Genomic DNA, 14,018 nt, shown 5'->3' on the forward strand with positions numbered 1-14,018 from the left:
CCTACCCTCTTGATGGAGGCCAGTGCAGTCAGGAGCGCTGTCTTAAGTGACAGAAATTTCAGCTCAACTGACGCAAGTGGCTCGAATGGGGCTTCCCGTAGGCCGTGGAGGGCGACGGAGAGATCCCAAGATCTCTCGCAGATCCTTCTCGCATCTCGCAGGAACCTCACGATGAGTTGGTGCTTACCCAGGGATGTTCCATCCACTGCATCGTGATATGCTGCAATGGCAGCAACATACACTTTGAGAGTCAAAGGGGACAGCCTGCGCTCCAACTTCTCTTGCAGGAAGGGAAGCACCACTGCAATCGTGCATCTCTGTGGGTCCTCTCCTTGAGAGGAACACCAGTCAACGAACAGACCCCACCTCAGTGCGTAAGCCTGCCTCGTAGAGGGAGCTCGGGACTGAGTGATGGTATTTCTCACGGCCTGGGGAAGGCCGGCGAGGTCTGACGCGTCCCGTCCAGGAGCCAGATGTGCAGGTTCCACAGGGTGCCAAATTGTGCCCATCCCCTGAGAAAGAAGGTCCTTCCCCAAGGGGATCTTCCAGGGAGGGGCTGCCGCGAGGGAAATGAGTTCTGGAAACCAGGTCCGGGTGGGCCAGTGTGGTGCAACCAGCAAGACCTTCTCCTCGTCCTCCCTGATCTTGCACAGGGTCTGTGCAAGGAGGCTCACTGGGGGAAAGGCGTACTTGAGCCCCGGAGGCCAGCTGTGTGCCAGCACGTCTCTGCCGAGGGAAGCCTCGGTCAGGGAGTAAAAGATCTATCTGAGCCTGGCCGAAATGACTCCAAATCAGCTGGACTGTCTCGGGGTGGAGTCGCCATTCTCCAGGGTGGGTGGACTGCCGTGAGAGCTGATCCGCTGCACGGTTGAGTTCCCCTGGTATGTGAATGGCACGTAGCGATTTCAGCCACGTTTGACTCCAAAGGAGCAGACGGCGGGCGAGTTGTGACATGCGAGGAGAGCGGAGACCGCCCTGGCGATTGATATACGCCACAGTCGCTGTGCTGTCGGTTCGAACAAGCACGTGCTTCTGACACAACATCGATCGGAAGCGACGAAGGGCCAGAAGCACAGCCAACAACTCGAGGCAATTAATGTGCCACTGCAGTCGAGGTCCTGTCCAAGAACCCGATGCTGCTAGCCCGTTGCATAAAGCACCCCAACCCGTGGTGGAGGCATCCGTGTAAACCACGATATGCCTGGACACCTGCCCCAGAGTCACCCCGGCCCAAAGGAAGGCAGGATCTGACCACGGGCTGAATAGGCGGCGACACTGTGGGGAAACGCCAATCCGGAGTGTGCCACGGTGCCATGCCTGTCTCGGGACTCGATCGTGTAACCAACGCTGAAGCGGTCTCATATGAAGCAAGCCCAGCGGCGTAACTGCGGCCGCAGCTGCCATATGCCCCAGGAGCCTCTGAAATGTTTTGAGAGGGACTGCTGTCTTCTGTCTGAATAAGTCGAGACACTTCAGCACTGACTGCGTGCGCTCGTTGGTAAGGCGGGCTTGTCATATTGATCGAGTCCAGCTCCACACCGAGAAAAGAGATCCTCTGCACTGGGGAGAGTTTGCTCTTCTCTCGGTTGACCTGAAGGCCCAGATGGCTGAGGTGCTGAAGCACCAGGTCCCTCTGTTCGCATAACAGGTCTCGCGAGTGAGCTATGAGAAGCCAGTCGTCGAGATAGTTGAGGATGCGAAAGCCCGACTGCCAAAGAGGGGTCAGGGCTGCCTCTGCGACTTTCGTGAAGATGCAGGGAGAGAGGGACAGGCCAAATGGAAGCACTTTGTACTGATACGCTCGACCTTCGAAGGCAAACCGTAGAAAGGGTCTGTGACGAGGAAGGATCGAGACGTGAAAGTACACGTCCTTCAGGTCGATGGCTGCAAACCAATCCTGGGAACGAATGCATGTTAACATGGGCTTCATTGAGAGCAGCTTGAACGGCAGACCGTTTCAGGGCTCTGAGATCCAGGATGGGTCTTAACCCACCGCTCTTTTTGGGCACGATGAAGTAGGGACTGTAGAACCCTGACTTCATCTCGGCTGGAGGGACAGGCTCGATTGCATCCTTCGCCAGTAGGACTGCGACCTCCACACACAGGACAGCGGCATGCGTGTCCGAATGGACAGTAGTGAACAGGACGCCTCTGTACCTGGGCGGACGCCTGGCGAACTGAATCGCATAGCCGAGACGTACCGTCCGTATCAACCACCGCGAGGGGCTTGGAAGCTGAAGCCAGGCTCCCAGCCGAGTCGCCAGGGGTATCAAGGGAACGTTGACCGACGTGACCACGGTGGGGCAGCCTGGGGGGGGAAGGGGAAGAGGACTGAACCCAGAAGGATGAACATCCTGGATAAAAGTCAGACAGCCATAGGCAGCGCTTACCTTCTTCCCTGGTTCCCGCGCTGGCGATATGAGGCTCCGAGTCCGGTTCCGAGGAGTGTAAGTGCTGCTCGAAAGGGGAACTCGGGGCCGGAACCCCAGAGGTGAGGAAAATTGCTCTTTTTTTTTAAACCCATGGGTCGGCGGCAGTATTTGAATACACAGTGGCTCCCGGCCCTCCACCGGAAGCAGGGGCGCTGATGTCATCGTCCCCCAAAGAGCAATCTCCATCACCTCTGGGTTGCCCGTGTCAGGGACGTTTCGGAGATCTTTTGCATGTGTTCTTGGCCGGTCCCTGAGACACGGGCGGCGCCGCTCTCCCGCGGCCAGCTCTGCGGCGGGATGGTAGCTTCGCGGCGGGGCAAGATGTGTTTGATGGCCTTCGTCTGCTTCTGGACTGCCGAGAACTGCTGGGCAAAGTCCTCAACAGTGTCGCCGAATAGGCCGCTCTGGGAGATGGGAGCGTCGAGAAAGCGGGCTTTGTCGGCGTCTGCCATCTGCGCCAGATTGAGCCATTGATGTCGCTCCTGGACCACGGCCGTGGACATCACCTGACCAAGAGACCGTGCCGTGACCTTCGTCGCCCGGAAGGCAAAGTCGGTGCCAGCATGGAGTTCCTGCATCACTTCTTGATCAGGACCTCCCTCGTGCAGTTGTTTTAGTGTGCCTGCGCCTGGTAGACCTGTAAGGTGGCCATGGCGTGCAGGGCGGAAGCAGCCTGTCCAGCAGCGCAATACACACAGCCCGCGAGAGCAGACGAGCGCTCACACACTCTGGAGGGTAGATGCGTCCGGTCCCGCCACTGCGACAGCGCGCTCAACCTGGGGAACCGACTCGTATCCCCAGGCTGCCCCGCCATCGAGGGTGGCGAGGGAGGAGGAGCCGGAGTGCGGGCGAGATGAAAAAGGCACCTGCCATGTTTTAATCAGCTCCTCATGCACCTCCGGAAAGAATGGAACGGGTGGAGGGCGCGGCGGTGCCGCAGGCGCCCTCCCCAGGAACCAATCATCCAGCCTAGAGGGATCGGCCGGCGGCGTGTGAGGCACCTCCAGGCCAATCCCCCTGGTGGCTCGGAGGAGCATAGCTGAGAGTTCAGCGTCCATGTCAGACGGGGAAGCAACCACAGCGGGGCGTTGGCCCGCCGAGATGTCTGCTTCACCGTCAGACTCTCCCTCTGATGCTGCGACAGACATCTCTTCCTCTTGTGGAGCGCCAAAGGAGACGCTCAGCCCAGGCTGTGGGGAAGCGTACTGCTCCGGCAACTCGACGGGGCCACGCTGGGGTGCAGAAAGTCGCAGGGCTTTGGGGGCTGGCGGCACGATCTGCACGGTGACTCGTAAGTCCCCCTCGTGCCTCGCCACGGCGGCCAAAAAGCATTGGCGGTTTAACGACGAGCTGCGGGGCAACGAGGGGAGGTGCCTAGCAAAGGAGCGGCGGTTCTTCAGTGTGACCATGGTCATGCATTCACAGTGAACGCACGAACCATCCGTGAATGCTGCCCCAGCATGCTCTCGGCCCAGGCATGTGAGGCTGTGTTCATGACCGTCCTCAGAGGTGAGGAAACTGCCACATCCAACAGCCACAGCCGGAAAACCATTCTGAAAAGAACGTTTTTACACAGCCGTGAAAAATTGCTCTTTTAGTCCCTGTCTGCCCAGGGAGGAAACCGCGGCACACTGTGCACTCAATGGGGCTTGCTCGCTGGAGTGCAGGAGGCTTAAATGGCCGTGAAAACGGCCACCCGCAGGATCCCGCTGGCGGCTGCCAAAACACTCTTTTAGGTATTTGCTCTTTTCGAACAGCAGCACGCCAGCGGGAGAGAGCAAACTCGCAGGAACGTCTTTTCTTTGTCTTTCGTAGCGGCTCGAGCATGAAGGCTCTGAAGCAAAAATCTGAATGACTGGCTACATGCCGCCATCTTATATACCCGTATGTACGGGGGAGTGGCTTGGCATGCAAATGCCACTTGCCAATTTTCATTGGCCTTTTGAATAAGGCTCAGAGATGATTGGACTCTCAAGCGAGTTCCCATATGTAACATCGTAGTGAAACGACTGAAGGGGAACAACAACAGCAACAACAAAAAACTCAACTTGCTATTTTTTTTCAAAAATTAAACAACAAAGGTCTCTATTTAAAGTCTCTTCCACATATGCTCAAAGATTATACCTCAGCTATGTGTGACCTGGTTGCCATAAAATCTGAACAAAAAGCTTTTACTGTCAAAATCCTATCCAGCAATGTTGCTCGTAATAATCCATAGACTACCTTCATCAATCAAGAGTGCTGCATTAATGGAGCTTTACTCTCCACCAATCAATGTAGAGGATTTAAACGTCCCAAAAACCAACCGGGATGTGCTTTGAGATATCATCAAAAATCTCTCTTACAGTTTTTCTCAATTGCTTAAACACATTTCTTGAAATTATGCCTCTTATTTGCGAAACTCTAAACACAAATCCACAACTCCTAACTCAATTCCCCAAACTTCTTATATTGAGGTCAAAATGAAGCTCTCCACTCAAAACAACACAATCTTGCTGAAAAACCAAACTTTGCTCTCAGACATGACACACAAATCCTCAAAAACACACACACTACAACACAGTTTTACACACTGATGAGATAAATTCAAAACAATACAACCAAAACAATCCAAATAAAAAACTTTTCACATGATGAAAACAACAAATCTATGCCTTTGCAAGTGTTTTATTCCTTAATTTAATGTACTGTAGAGTACAGTACAAAACAGCAAACAACAACAAAATATAATTTTTCTGCCCAGAATCCTGTCTTTGGTCTGGGACAGGCCAAAGAACCTCTTCAGCATCACAGGCTAAATTAGCCCTGGCCAGGCAGCAGCGGTCAAATCCTCTTGCATGCCTGATCCAACCCTGGCACTCATCAACTAAAATATATGAGACTGCTTGTTTTCTCGCCCTTGCCCTTCCTCTGTCTCTTCCACGTTGTCGTTGTCATCCACCTTCTTCTCCTCCTCTTCCTCTTTCACCTCCTACTCTTCCTCTTCAAAATTACACATTACTGTATGTGGGATACTGATTGAAAAAGACTGGATAGGATTCACAGTTACACTTGTACTGTACTAGTGGTCTGAGAAAAAAAATAAAAATGCATTACAGTGTCATTGTGAAACAGCAAAGAAAAAGAAATATGGGCACAAAGGTAAAAATAAAAATTAGAAAGTCTACTGTCAGATTTTGTAACTCCTGCGTTGTCCTCTGTCTATATACAGTATGCTTTCCAATTGAAGGTTCAAGAGATGTACCTTTGAGCTATTTCAGAGAACTGCTTTATCATTGGTTGATATACATTATCTTCATTAGTGAAAGTCAAGATTCACTTGAATAATTCATGGCAAATTTACAAAAAGTCTAATAGAAATGTTTAGAATATATGATTGACAGTTTATAACAACTAGATCAAAAATTTTGCATTTAGGTAATGACTTATACGATGAGCTAATGACTTGATGTTTTGAGGGGTCAAACTATTGCACAGAGAACTATATCATACATTTTGAGCAACATGACAATAGCAACTGATAATGTGGGAAACCGCAGACAAATGTATCTAATCAGTTGTATGAATGTACCAAAGCAATCACAACTTGATCAGAAGAATGAGAAGCTTTTTATGATGTGCACAAGAGACTAGATGATGTGGATGTTGAACAAGTAGTTTTGACAATTTCATTTCTGATCTGAGAAATGCACCAAAGTGACTGAGAAAAACTGTAAGCTGACTTTGGCTTCTTTTAGGTTCTGATTTGTGTGTGCTAAATTTTGACTCCTAGTGTTTCCACTTGGATAATTGTGTGCTAATTGAGCTCAAACTTCACAGATTGAGTGAACAATGTTGAATGCTTGTGCTTTCTAAATGACCACATGGTGTAAGCACTGAGAAATGTAGGGGTTTGTGTGTAGAGTTTTGCAGTAACAGTTCACCAAATATAACTCATGTGTCAAAGCAGGGAATAGTGTTTATTGTTTAGGGAAATGGGTGTGCTTTTTCAAAAATGGCGTTATAGTTTTGAAATTTTAGTTCAAAAGACTGGTTATAGTGTTTTAGCAATTGAGAAAAACTGTAACGCACATGACACCATATGAAATGAGTGTGGGGACAGGACGATTCACTCACTGACCCATATTTAACTGAAATACCCAGCATTACCCACGCGTATCCCAGCAACGGCCCGTCCACACTAGCATACATTTTCAAATGTTCTTTTCACGTTTAAACCCAGAGGGGCCTGTAGGGTTTTAAATACACCACATGTGAGTTAATTAAGCCTGTGCACATTTGCTGCCTACTTTGTGTGATTCACGAGGTGAGTGGGTCAGATTCAGAGGCACAGAGAAATTTGCAAAGGTCAGAAAGTATTTGTTAAAATTCCAAAATAATCTCCAGAGAAGAAGGTCTCAGGTGAGACACTCTCATTCACCTCTGGTTCACATCTTTGTGGCTGCCTTGAACCACCCTTCTTTAACTAGGCCATAGTTAATGTGCTCAAAACAGACTGGTGTATTCATTAAACGTGTTGTCTATTTCTGTGCTTGTTTCTAAGCGACTGAAAAATCACATTTCTGCTTTGGACAGCTGTGTTGATGCCCTTCTGTCGATGCTGTTTATACGCAAATATGTTTTGTCCTTAAAGCTACATTTTGGCAACTGCAGCACCAAAATAACAGTCTTTCAGGGTTTAAATTATTTCTGTGGCAGTTAAGCCATTTCAGGGAGTAAATTCAATTTATGAAGAAAGGAATTCAATCAGTGGCTTGCAGAATTTGCATCTAAATAAAAAAGATTCAAGCATTTGTAAATAGCAATTTCAGATGGTCAGGTGAGGCACTCTGCATTTGGCCATAAGTATTAGTCCATTTAGATTCAATGAGAGACAAATTAAGATAATTAAGCAATATCACACAAGCAAGAGTGCTGTTGTTTAGTCACTTCAATATAGAAGAAACAACACAGGCCTACCTTTTAGACACAATATTTATTGTTACTTCGTCATTTTTCATCTATAAACAAAACCTGCGGTGCTTCGTTCTTGAGCGAATCACTGTGTGAGTTATGATTTAATGACTTGTTCGTAAAGATTTGCTGCATTCGGAGGAGCATCTACTAGCTTTCGTTAATGAATAAATCAGTGCTTTTGAACAAAGTGGTTGAATAAAAGATTCATGACTCACTCAAAAAGACAGTTGCTTGTCGCCACCTTCTGGCGTAAGGATAACTTGAAATATGTTCACTTTACTTTGAAACCAAGCAGCTTTATATTCAGTCCCTCCAGTTTTTCGCGATTCTGCGATCGCTGAATTTAATGCAAAATCAACAAAATGTCGCATTTTTTTGCGATCCTGCATAATTTGTCATTTAACCGCAAAATAATCGCAAAAAATGGTTATTCAAATATTTCAATAATAAAAAGATATATATATATATATATATCATGTTGATAAAGACGCTGCTCACGTGATGTCTGTGAGCTGTCTGTCTGCAGGGCTCGCAAGATCGATGTCCCGGGGGCTATTGTGTTTTTCAGTCGAGCTACCAAAATGTTTCACTGGCCTGCCGACCCGCTATCGTACAGTAGAGGGCTTCTGTTGTTGCAAATGGAACGCCATAAAAGTTTTGAATTTGTTAAATAGTATAAGAAAAGTCTTAATTATAATTTTAAAAGTCAGTTAGGGACGGAAAGACGAATCACGATAGGGCTGGATAAAACTTCTAAAGGCAATGATGTCATTGAATAAATATGAGCCCTGCACATTTCAAAGTCAAAACGCAGCACTGATGTCTTTAAATGAATGTATCTGAGAAGAACCGACTGTCCTCAGAAACGTGTCGTTGTCATTTTCATTTCATGCTGATAAAACAGCGTTAAAGCTGATTTGTATACAGCCGTTACTAGGGAAACGATAATATTTCAGCGCTCCTAAAGCGCCCCCTTGTGACAGAATTTTTAATTTTAATTTTTTAGAATTTTTCCAATACATTTTTCAGCTGTTTGTTTTTATGCAGCAAACACATAGGGTTTTTAATGTGCCTTCTAAAAAATCTAAACAATTAAGACAGTAATTTGTTTTAAATATGATAAATTATATACTTGATTTATCCCTTTTAATGGTATAAAGGCTGAAATGCCATTGTATAAGATATTGTTTTTGTGTGAATCTGTATCTGAATTATATCATGTAATTTTATGACCTAAAATTCTACCTTACATTGTCCAACCCCACTCATTCTGTTCATTTTACTTGTGCAGCTCTTAAAAAGGATCATACATTGCTTTAAATTTATATTAAAAAATTATGCAGATACACTAAAGAGTGAAATAAAATTCCTTCCTTGATATTTGTTTATATTTGTGTATTGAAAACATATTTGATTGACATTTAGACTCCTGTTTGAATTTCTATATTTAAAAAAAAAAATTAAAAAGCTTTTTTATTTGGGCTAGTTCAATTAATTTTTGGGCTACCAAAATGTAAAAAGCACCTGAGATGCGACTGAAATGAAGTAGGCTATGTACAGTATAAATTTCTACACCTGCTGTTAATGTTTACAAAGGTCACATAAGAATATTGCCCATAGGTTATTTTAAAAGTTCAAATGTATCAGAATAAACAAATTTTATGTTTGATTTGTGTTATGTATGATAATTGAGCCTCTAACATAATACCTAATATGGTAAATGTGATATCCTAATTATTAATAAATAAATTAAATAATTAAATTAATCGCAAAATTTTTCGCAAATTTCTAGGACTTGCCACCACAAAATTTATAATTTTCATCGCAAAAATCACAAAAAAAAATCGTGAAATCCTGGAGGGACTGTATATTGGTGAGTGCAGTGAATTTGTCTGGATAAAGTTTAATCTCATTTGAAATGGCAACATTTCACTGGTAAAGCAGTTCTTTCAATATGAATCACCTGAAATTCACAATCACTTGAAATTCCTGTTGAGTTTTGGATGCTTCTTGTTTTTCTCCCACAAAATTTTGCTGTACAAAAGTTTTTTGTGACCGTATTTTTTATACAGACTGAGATCTGTTTTCATTTGAAAATGCATCTTTTTCTCTCAGTTTTGGCCTTCCATCCACACTAAGGCTACGTTTACACTAGTGCGCTCCGGCAATTTCGACTCTCGAAAAGTGAGCTTTTCGAAAACACTGCAAAAGCTGATTTGAAAACTCCGGGATTGTGTTTCAGGCCCTGTTTACACTAGTGCATTTTCGTTTTTAAAATGGTCCTCATCTACAGTGGTGTTTTCACTGCGTTTCAGAAATGATTTCCGTCTACACTACACAACCGAAAACGCATGATCATTCAGGCTGCATACATCATCAAGGATGTCTTATTTAAGAGAAGTAATCGTAATAAAATTGACTGTCCTTGGGGTGTAAAAGTACTCTAATTTCTTTTTGTACTTTGCAATTGAGCAGTTACTTTTCTTAAATGAGCCTCTGAAAAGAGACGCAACAAATGAGCATGATGTTATTGTTTAGATGGTCGTTAAGGTACACAGAGTGAATGTGCGTAGCCATTGTTTTCAAAATTCTCTGTTTTGGTCCGTTTACACTGTAATGCAAGCCCGGAGTTTTCAAATTAAAAAGGGGGGGTTGCAGCATTTTCGAAAATCTCAGTTCTAAGGGTCAAAAACGGCAGAGTAGTGTAAACGTTAGGCATAACCATCGCAAAAGTTATGCGTTATAAAACAGAAATGCACTAGTGTAAATGGATCAAAACACAGACTTTTAAAAACGATGGCGTGGCATTTGCTCTGTTTATCCTTGATGACATTGTAAACAATAACATCATGCTCATTATGAATGGTCATGTGACATGCGTTTTCGTTTGTGTGGTGTGGACTGAGATTGTTTTCATTTTAAAACGCTGTTTTAAAACGAAAACACAGTAGTGTTTACAACAGGGCCTTGAGACGGCGTTTTTGTCAAGGCGTTTTTGCCTTGTCCACACAAAATTTTTTGGGATAAAGTGGATAAATTTGAAAACGCAGTTTTCGCGTTGTAGTATGGACTGTGAAAACGGAGGCCTTTGAAAACGACGACACGTTTAGTCACGTGACACATGTTGTTCCTATCCACCTGTTTCTGAAGGGCACTACTTAGTGTTGCCAAGTCCGCAGTTTTCCCATGGAATTGGGTTACTTTAACACTGTTGCCGTGGATGGTTTTTCATGTCCGTGGGTTGAAACGACCTCAATAACGATATCTGTAATGCAAACTACACCAGTGGGAACCCCTCCAGAAAACATGTTTTTTAACCCTGCACATCTTGAATGACAACTAGTCAACTAGAGATGTGACTTTGAACCGAGGCATTGGAGCGTGAGTAAGTTGTATTGTAGAAATCACAAAACCAGTGACAAATGAAGCTTCACTTTCTGTTCAGTCCTGTGTCCACTTTGCATGTCGCAGTGTTCGAACCCCTAGACCTCACTTTGACTTATTCACACTTATTTACATTTTTCCTGTTTAATCACATATCCAGTCATACAAGTAATATAAAAAATACAAATTATTTGATGGAAAATTAAGTATTTGTCATATGCAATTCATATATATTCTTCTATTACATATTGATATTGGTACTGGCATTTAATGCCAGTTAATGGGTAAATTAATTTATCAGAGACAGATATTCAACAAACACACACATAGTTTTATTGTACACGTTTTATTTTGGCTGCTATTTTTTACTAACCACCAGAAAGCGCTGTTTTCGACACTTAATACGTCTTTTTCCAAAATAAGAAAATTATCAGTGCTTCAAGAGGCTTCATTTGTCTATTACTACTGTGAATGAATCCGCTTATTTATTTATGTTTGACGCAAGGCCTTATGGGGCGTAGCGTAGGAAACTTGTGGGTAGATGCCTGTTAAGTACTATTCACCTTAACACTATTGCTGAAGATACTGCATGTTATTTTGTACACTTTTTAATATAGAGGTTTTGCACTTTCGTGGCAATTTAGTCAGTTACCTAATGCGCAGCCAATTTGTTTTGTAAACAACAGCATGGATTGCAAGGTTAATGTACCACTGAATATGTTGTTCTGCTAATTTATGCTGTCTAAACCACGTAAAAAACGTGTGGAAGCTGCTAAATCATATAGAGAAGAACTTAATAGCAGGAACGGGCGCATTATATTGATAAACTAAGTTAATAGATACACACAAGCAGTATTAAGATATTAGCCTTTCACCTACCTGACCCGAAATGATAAGAACAAACGCAAACGTTGTCAAGATTCTTGCCCTGGAAATCCTGGTTCAACCACAAACGTCTTTTGTTCCTCAGACAGTTTTTTGCAATCTTCTCCTTGATTTGTTATAACTTTGGCAGTCTATACCATAGACATGTCTATGGTCTATACTCCAACAGGCCAAAACACGACAATAATTGAACATTTTCAGCAGCAATCCTGTCAGGCATCACAACTTAATATGTTCCGTCTGCATCATCTCTGTGAGCTGTTATAAGTTTTCACACATGCGTAGTCAGGCGAATTTAACGTTTTCCGACGTTTCAGTGTGGAGAAAAACGCTAATGTAGAAGGAGAGCGTTTTAAAACGAAAACACTGTCATCAAATGTATCCGGATTAATGCAGACGTATTCTGACAGTCTGTCACGAACGCGGGAACATAAGGTAATTTACATGATGCATTTTCATGAATTCCATACACAAGTGCGCTTTTATCGACAAAATAATGCAAGAAGAAATCCATATAAGTAACAGTACTGTAAAAAGCCTTAGAACATGAGTTTTATTGTGTTTTGTAGGCAATCCGAACATGTAAAACTGCATGATTGATGCATTAGTGGAAAACAGTCTGACATGGTGTGAATCATTCTCCAGGAGAAAAGAAAACCTTTCCGTGAGCACAGGATAGTAAGGAGACAGTCCTAGTGAGGATTTACAACATGAAACATTTGTTATTCAATAGGCTTACTAATGTATCATTGGATGGGTTGTTCACATTAACTGTGCCTGATAATATCTGCTTTATTTTTCACAAAAATGGAAACACCGTTTTATTACATGTAGACATTGAGGCATACATGTATGAGCCAGTACATTCAAACATCATGTTCATCTAAAATTGTCTGACATTGTTCTTTTTTTAAATATTTGTTTTTCTTTTCAAACTAATAAATACAATAAATAATCATAAATAATAAAATAGCAAGCCTTCCGGCATGCCTTTTTCCTCACACATAAACATTGTAAAAAATATGTACATACAGAGGTAGGACAACAATGGATCATTTAAAAAACCTTCCTAAAAAAATACCTAGACAAAAATGACGAACAAAACAACAGAGGTGAAGGACCAGAGCGTGGAGGCATATACACTGCATGGCGTATGTTGCATGTAGAGTGGTGAACAACAGGACAACTTCTTCTCCTCATATCATGTTCTGAAAATAAACAAGCCAAAAATTACATGAAATCATTTTGTTGCCAAGCAATCTAGTTGTGGCACAATAAAGCGGTAGAAACATGCAGTACTGTTCTACCTAGCTCTAACCAGCAAACATATTAGTGGTATTTTTAATATTCATTGGAATATCAATACCATGGAGACCACATGAGGCAACACTGTTCTTTAAAAAAAGTGGAAATGTAATCATTTGCCTGATTCATTTAGTGTGCTTCCAGCTCTGCACGCTCAGTGTCCTGGAGCTTATCGATTGCTAATTTACTGCAATGCTCCAAGGCCCCACGCGTGGCGAGTGACTAATGAACTTATTCAGACCATGTGCGACCAGACAAGATACACAGTCCCACACAAACTCATCTAACCTCATTTCTCCTCCTTCCTGCCCCCAAGGAACGCGAGGTTGCGGAGGATTGCGAGGCAGAGCTTCTGGAGAGGGAACAGTGGCTGGACATCTGACCGCTGGACAGCAGGTTTGCTTTGAAATACTGGATTAAATCTTCATCTGTGCAGTGAAATATACAACAGTACAGTGAGAAACAAAACATGCAACACAGAACTATTTTTGCATTTCTTCTTTTTTACATTTTATGAAGAATGAGATGTTGCCAATGTCAAGACAGGCCACAGATGTTATTTGCAGGTTCTCTAAATGTTTAGATTTTATGTACATTTATATTTACATCAATGTTTAATAGTTTCAAGGATATTTGGAAGAAGGGATTTTGTTCATTTTAAAAAGGTTCTGAAGTTACCAAGAGTTTAACTGAAAATGGGTACGATACTAAATTTGGACATAGAGCTGCACTGAGATCTCAATATCTCTGGGATTAAACAATACAGGGCCTTAAAAATGAAGATATCAATAGAAGAGTTTCTTAGAAACCAAAATCTAAAATCATATTAAGATAACTTTAATACTTCTTAAGTTAGATGCACGCAAATTGTGGGGAAAATAATATTTACACTCAAACAGCTATGTAGGACAATTGTTTTGATAGATGTAAACAAGACATTTCTAGTTTCGGCATTACTTATTCTTCAGGCATTTCGCTTGAAATACAATTAGTATCAGCTGTATGTAAAGTAGACAACATTTGGTTTTCAAGCCCTTAAAAAGCACCTGAAAATGG

General features: G+C 43.1%; 1 protein-coding gene across 1 annotated transcript in view; it reads right to left on the reverse strand.

Annotated features, from left to right (window-relative positions):
* Nucleotides 1-12,176: 12,176 nt before the first annotated feature.
* Nucleotides 12,177-14,018, reverse strand: part of LOC141284260 (roundabout homolog 2) — a 107,982-nt gene continuing 106,140 nt past the window's right edge. Inside the window, exons 26-27 of the mRNA XM_073817264.1 lie at nucleotides 13,251-13,390; nucleotides 12,177-12,865 (exon numbers count right to left, since the gene is read on the reverse strand). Of these exons, the coding sequence (XP_073673365.1) occupies nucleotides 12,854-12,865; nucleotides 13,251-13,390 (152 nt within the window). The 3' untranslated portion in view covers nucleotides 12,177-12,853. The remainder of the gene's footprint in view (nucleotides 12,866-13,250; nucleotides 13,391-14,018) is intronic.

Source organism: Garra rufa, chromosome 14, assembly GCF_049309525.1.
Source record: "Garra rufa chromosome 14, GarRuf1.0, whole genome shotgun sequence".
Taxonomy (NCBI): domain Eukaryota; kingdom Metazoa; phylum Chordata; class Actinopteri; order Cypriniformes; family Cyprinidae; genus Garra; species Garra rufa.